Source organism: Bradysia coprophila (assembly GCF_014529535.1).
Source record: "Bradysia coprophila strain Holo2 chromosome X unlocalized genomic scaffold, BU_Bcop_v1 contig_20, whole genome shotgun sequence".
In the NCBI taxonomy this organism is placed as follows: Eukaryota; Metazoa; Arthropoda; class Insecta; order Diptera; family Sciaridae; genus Bradysia; species Bradysia coprophila.
The window spans coordinates 2,432,200-2,439,405 of record NW_023503307.1 but is presented as its reverse complement, the minus strand read 5'-3'; the positions used below and the strand labels follow the sequence as shown (position 1 = coordinate 2,439,405).

At 37.1% G+C, this 7,206-nt stretch overlaps 1 protein-coding gene across 1 annotated transcript; it reads right to left on the bottom strand.

Annotated features, from left to right (window-relative positions):
• Window positions 1–5,534: 5,534 nt before the first annotated feature.
• LOC119068888 (S-phase kinase-associated protein 1-like) lies at window positions 5,535–6,504 on the bottom strand. The gene is made up of 2 exons (XM_037172755.1): window positions 6,317–6,504; window positions 5,535–6,147 (listed from the first exon to the last, which is right to left on the bottom strand). Exon 2 carries the CDS (start codon window positions 6,144–6,146, stop codon window positions 5,658–5,660), a length of 489 nt encoding a protein of 162 aa, XP_037028650.1. The 5' UTR covers window position 6,147; window positions 6,317–6,504; the 3' UTR covers window positions 5,535–5,657.
• Window positions 6,505–7,206: the final 702 nt, after the last annotated feature.

Here is a 7,206-nt window from a genome sequence, read left to right as displayed (position 1 = left end):
CGACTGACTATTGTCTTTCAATTCTGAGAAATAGGGATCTTTTACTTTTCTATTAGTTTCCCAATTTCGGAGTGAACACGTGAAAGTAATAGCATGTCAATGGGTCGTGAAAACAGTTTTTCGGTGATAGCTCGAGATAGAAATCTCTCACAAAAGCGTACATGATTGGATTTAGTTATCTTCATCATGCGGCAACAAGAGGCAAATCGAATAGCAATTTTACTATTATAGATATTACTTCATTTGATGTAAGTATTATCGAGATTGATTTCAAATCTTTTACTTCATTCTTTTAAACGTTTTTTTTTGCTGTATATAAGACCGCATTAGCCAGAGCTTGTGGTTTATTCCTGAAGTCGAAAGTAGATGAAATGTAGCAATCTCCAACAACGCATTCCAATACGAAAACTTTATTTCGTATAACTTTTCATTCAAGATGAAACAACAATTCAATAGTCGATCCTGTACTCTTTACGGTTTTGGACGCCATCTTAAAATACAAATCTGAAACACAAAAATTGTAATCTATTTTGATAGATATGGATATTAATGTCATCGTAAACAAGAACTTGAAGCCACATGAGCCACATGAAAACCCAGACAGAAACCGAAAAGAGTGAGCAACAACAGCACTAAAAACTAAATCAAATTGAATTTGAGCTTAGCCCGCGTTCATAATTTGAAACTAACAATATTTGAATATAATTTGATTTGATCAGATTTTTAGCCCCGTACGAAGTACGAAGGGGCTTATAGGATTACGATGCCGTGTGTAATTGATGGAATTCGAAGCAGACGGTAAGGGCAAAGTGTTTGCCTATGTTCAAAGATGACGAATCTGCAATAAAAATTTTGTCTGTCCGTCTGTCCGTCTGTTCGTCTGTCCGTCTGTCCGTCTGTCACGTCGATATCTTGAGTAAATCAAAACCGATTTCAAATTTTTTTTTTCCCTGAAAGATAGTCGAAATAGTGAGGCTAAGTTCGAAGATGGGCATATACGGGTCGGCCCTTCGTGAGTTAGGGCCACCTAAGTGATTTAAGGTCTTTTGGTGATATTTATGGCAAAATAAACGATGGAAATGTAAAGATTTTTTTAAATCGGGTGAGTGAACCGTGAGTTAGGGCCTTAGAAGTGAAATTCTACTAGGGCCCTATGTGTATTTTACATAGAACTCGTTCATAGATGACGAATCCGCAATAAAAATTTTGTCTGTCCGTCTGTCCGTCACGTCGATATCTTGGGTAATTCAAATCCGATTTCAAAAAAAAAAATCCCAAAACAAACGATGGAAATGTAAATGACATGGCAAATGATAGGTATTGTCAATACCAATCCAGGAAAAAAAAGTTTTTTAAAATCGGGTGAGTGGACCGTGAGTTAGGGCCTTAGAAGTGAAATCCTACTAGGGCCCTATGAGTATTTTACATAGAACTCGAGTAAATTTCATTCGTTTTTCGTAATTTTTGTTTGATTTGGAAGGTAATCAAAGGTCGAATAGAATGTTGTTGAAAAAAAATTAAATTTGAGTCCTTGGACTAAGGCCCCTACTAGGGCCCTATGTGTATTTTACATAGAACTCGAGTAAATTTCATTCGTTTTTCGAAATTTTTGTTTCATTTGGAAGGTAATCAAAGGCCGAATAGAATGTTGTTGAAAAAAATTTAATTTAGGTCCTCGGTGTTTTACATAGAACTCGAGTAAATTTCATTCGTTTTTCGTAATTTTTGTTTCATTTGGAAGGTAATCGAAGGCCGAATAGAATGTTGTTGAAAACAAATTAAATTTGAGTCCTTGGACTAAGCCGCTACTAGGGCCCTATGTGTATTTTACATAGAACTCGAGTAAATTTCATTCGTTTTTCGTAATTTTGGTTTCATTTGGAAGGTAATCAAAGGCCGAATAGAATGTAGTTGAAAAATTCTTTAAATTTGGGTCCTCGGACTGAGGCCGATACTAGGCCCTATGAGTATTTATACTCAAAAAAATTAAAATTTTAGGGCGATTTGAAATTTTTGTTTCATTTGAAAGGAACGTCGTACGGGGCTTCGTAATGGCGCTATGCGCAATTTTTAAGATGTACACATTTCATAATAATTTTACTTTAACTACATTAACCGGCGCAATAGGCTTACGGTCAAAGTAGGGTGACATACGCACTAGGGTCACGTACGCAATAGATACACGGGTTTGTCCGGGGCTCAGTCGCAGCAAACGCTCCGACTGTTCTGATGGCTCGTTTACCTTAAAAGCATTTTGCGGTAATTTTTAGAACTATATACACCAAAAATACGCGATAAACGAGCGAGAAGAAATTAGGGCTTCAGATTAGAGATTTGCGGGCCGCCCGACTTTTAAACCCGACACGAACTGGTTTTGGTCTGGCGGGTCTGTAATTCAGTCGGGTCGGATCTGGTCGGGTTTCAAGGGAAAACTTCTGGCTGACCCGAAAGAAATAAATTACTATTGAAAAACTTAGAAGAAACGCGCGAAACTATTTTCCAGTAGATGGGATGTTATTCAGTTGAATGTTTTTCGGCGGCATCACGCAGCACGCACACACAATGTCATGCTTATTTTCTGTTGCGACGAAAAATATGATGACGCTACTAATTCCGTGTAATTTCTAATTATTTTATGAGCCAATTTGAAATTTTGAATTTTTTCTGGTTTCTGGTTTCGGGCGGGTTTCATGTCATTTCGGGTCGAAAAATTGCGGGTTTTGAAAGTCTGCATTCGGGCGGGCTCGGGTCTGGCGGGTTTCCGAAAAAGGCAGACCCGCACATCTCTACTTCAGATGTAATTCAGTAGTACTGAATCCAATACCTTATCACAAGTCGTATTTTCATGAGATTGATACAAAACAATACACTCTCTAGCAAACAGACTCCATTTTGACGCAATACCTATACCATATTAATTTACGAGAAGTCAAAGACGAATTTTATATGTCAAGTGGAAAACATGATGAGGTAAACCGAAATTCGTCAGGGTCATTTAAAATCAAGGAGGAGGATGACAGTAAATTTGCGGTATACGTCAGAAATAGAGGGAAATTATCCAAAATAAATTGAAAAAACTACACTTGTGGGTGATTCTTTAACATTCTTTTGTTTTATCGGTTTTACTAACACTAACTAGAAGGAGGTCGAGCTTCTATAACATGAAAGAAATTGACTAGATACCGTAAGAAGAGAGATTTTATAGCGAAGTTTTATAAAAATTATGCGTTGGCATAATAGACGGAGAAGAACATTCAAAGAAATCACATTGAAATACTGCAATATGCCAAGGCTGGCAATCAATTAAACTCCATGGATGAATATCTTAACATACCTTGAAATCGCAACATCTCAACTATTTACACATTTGTCTTCTACAAACAACATGTCTGAAAGAAAAGTCTTTCTGTCCTTAAAATGTATTTTACAGAGGATTTCTTAACGAAATTTCACATGCACGGAGTTTTAAACTTACTATCTATCATTACCATTATCTACCTGACAACAATAAATCGTATCGACTTATCCTAAGTAACTGACGCAGGAAATAATTAGAAATATTTTTAGTACCTGGATGCAAATACTAAGAGTTGTAGATTTGCTTATTACGCAGTGTACGAGAGCACGACAGAGTAAAGGTTTATTTTACTCTGCCGTGACGAGAGTATAACGTAGAGGGAATGGAAAACAAGCAGATTCTGAGATATATTTCATCTGTAAACTACAGCAACAGCATGTACAAAAATGTTTGATCGAAACAAGTAAACATGATTGATGAAACCGTCCATGGTTGAAATGAAGATTTAAAAAGTTTGAAAAGCATAGTCTCATACTTCCAAAGACAGTGGCATTGAAACTGTGAGACTAAGTTTGTCAAAATTTTGAGGAGTTCGTTTTCAATAGGTGTTGCCTGGAGAAAGATTATATAACGGAAACTTATTTTGTAACTGAACTATGGTACACTTGCTGCTTTTAAAAGGTTACCAATTCGCGTTTTGTATTTTATAATTTAAAGCACAACGCAATCTCGCAACATCAACATTAGTCAAGATAAAAATTCCTTTTCGCATTCTACTCCTCCAAGTTGTTAGTAGAGTTAGTTGTTGTAATCATTTTCATTGTTCGATCTTTGTGTTATTGTCTGATCCCAATTTTATCAACAAAAAAAAAACTTTTTATTCAGCACATTGCTGTTCCATGTTATTTCACAACATAATTGCACAGTAAGCACAGAATCACAATAACTTCCAGGTGTCACACAAAACACACTTTTTACTTGGTGCAGCATTACTTTCCACCATAGAGGTCAAATCGTCTCCTTTAAAACCAAATCACAGACTAATACCTTACGACGACACTTTTTTACCTACTATCACCGTACAGATAACAGTTTCTACCTGAATTCGTTCCGTATATATCCCATTCTCAGCAACAAAACACAAAACGTCATAAAAAAGTGTGCTAAAATTTGGCATCCTTTGGACTCGAAACATCAAAACCAGTACACTCATCTGTGCAACGCATTTGTTTCGCTTATATAAAACAAAAAATTATAAAAAAAATGGCAACACAACTGTTACTGTTCGTATCGTGTATACAAGTAGGTATACGGACTATCGGACTATACATGCCGTCAAGCCATTCACGTCATGTAACAACTGGTAAAATCTGTGATCTCTGAGATTGCTTCAATTATTCTTGGAATGTTCGATTTGTTAGATTGCAACACATGCGAAAACTCAATACTAACCCGAAATCCGTACAGTTTGTGATCCTCTGATGCTCAGTGAGCATTTGTCTTCACCGTCACCGTCAATAAACCAATGTTGACCAGTAAGTTTGATCATTATACCATCTGATCATCTTCCTTCCTCTTATCAACCCTCCGAATTTTCTATTGAACAAACATTTTATCGAATGTTGGTTGGAATTCAAACGGGGACTGACCCGATTCGTTGTTAATAGCACTGTTCGTTGAATTAGCAGGCAATTGTGCAATAGCACAGTTAATCTGAACTTTAACCAAACCATTTGAATTAAATGATTGAATGGAGAGAAGGAATAGTAGGCTTTGGCTGTAGTAGAATTATTAGCACCTCTAACTGTATAAATAGGTGAGCACGCAATGACTCTGAAAATGCTTCTGTACACAGGTGGTGCAAACAAGTAGGCTGTCTGCATCGGATCATACAATCCTTATTTCTGGCTATACGATTCCTCAATACGCACCCAACAAAAAACCAATTTTGAGTAGAAAACCAAATTTATTCAACATCGATCAGATGTACATTTAGTATTTCAAATAAACGAAAAAAAAAAGATTCACATAGGGGCCGTTCATAAATTACGTAACGCAAATACCCGGGGGGGGGGGTGTTGACCTGGCGTTACGGTCCATACATTTTTTTTAAAGTTCCATACATTTTAGCGTTACAGACCCGGGGGGGGGTCTGAAAATTATCAATTTTTGCGTTACGTAATTTATGAACGGCCCCATAGTAGTGCCACAGAATGGAAAATCATATAAATTAAAAGCCACTCTTATACAACATTACTTTTTCGGTGTAAGCTTTTCTTTGTGGCTATCGTTAATGAACAGGAGAGAAGAAAAAAAACTGAATAAGTTCGAGAATTATTTACACATTACGTTAATATCTTTACTTCTCCTCGCACCATTCGTTCTCTTTACGAACCTGTTCCTCTTCAGCTGCCGAAAAATCGTTCTTAATGTTGAACGTCTTACGGATCTCTTCTGGTGTCTTGCCCTTGATCATGTTAGCAACAGTTTTGCAAGTAACGTCCAACAGTCCCTTTGTGTCCAAGTAATTCGCTGCCAAAATCAATTCGAACAGTGTGCCCTGGTCCACTTTCAGGAAGTCTGCATCCCACGACGAAATGTCATCGGTTCGTTTTTCCTTATTTTCGTCATCTTCTTGCGGTACTGGATCGTCTTTGTGATAGTTTGCCCATTGCAAAACTTTTCGCAAAATTGCTGAATTCACGTTCGGCAACGGTACAACTGCGTCTTCGCCCTCATCCATGCCACAATCTTCGAGCATGGTCTTGATCGTGCCTGAGCACTTTGCTATCTGCTCGTCTGTGTCGAAAACTTCGCCATCGGAGGATTGTAAACGGATGGTAGGCATTCTTAAAACGAAAATAGACAAAAAAATGTCATCACAAATTTTGATAAAGAACAAATAGATAACGGGATATGTCATCAAACAAGGACCTGGAGGCCCATAAAAAAAGCCAAACAAAAGAAGAAAAGAGCGACCATTGCTAAAAAACTAAATTGCATAAAAGTTCGGCTTACCTCGTTGATAATTTCAATTAAATGATCAATTTAAATCGTTAAGATAATAGTAGGTACACGGAACACTGATTTTTTTATTAGCAAAAGTTCCAACTCGTCGATACCTGGTTGAATTTTAATTTATTTCGTCTGAATAATTCAAGAGGTGATTCAGAAATGAAAATGGATGTACGAATGGCTTCTCTTCGATTCGCAACCAGCTGGTATAATAATGAACAAGATAAAACAGGTGGCGCTATAATACCATCTGTTCACTTTTCAAAAAAAAGCATTCAAATTTGGATAGAAACCTCATAGATTATCGTAAATACATCACTGATTGTGTTTTTTTGAAATTAAAGAGGTATCCATGTGTGCGGTGTGATTAACATCATCTTCTCCATTCAAAAGACCATGACAATTCATGACAGTTCTATTGTTTTAACAGGAGGGAAAATATCTGTTTTCTCCGCTCCTGTTCAAGCAGGAGAGATAATTATTTGTAGCTGAAATAACAAATGCGGTAATACATAAAAAGTTCTGTGTATGCGACTACCTATGTAAATCAGTGAAAATTTCTCAAAATCTGTTTAGTCTTGATTTCTACTTACAAACGAGCCGTCAGAACAGTCGGAGCGTTTGCTGCGACTGAGCCCCGTACAAACCCGTACATCTATTGCGTACGTGACCCTAGTTCGTCCGTCGCCCTACTCTTACCGTAAACCTATTGCGCCCGTAAACGTCGGTAAAGTAAAATTCTTATGAAATGTGTACGTCTTAAAAATTGCGCATAGCGCAATTACGAAGCCCCGTACGACGTTCCTTTTAAATGTAACACAAATTTCGAATTGACCCAAAAATTTTAATTTATTGAGTATAAATACACATAGGGCCTAGTATCGGCCTCAGTC

Excerpts from the sequence above, each read along its gene's own strand:
- LOC119068888 (XM_037172755.1), bottom strand. The coding sequence starts at position 6,146 with ATGCCTACCATCCGTTTACAATCCTCCGATGGCGAAGTTTTCGACACA.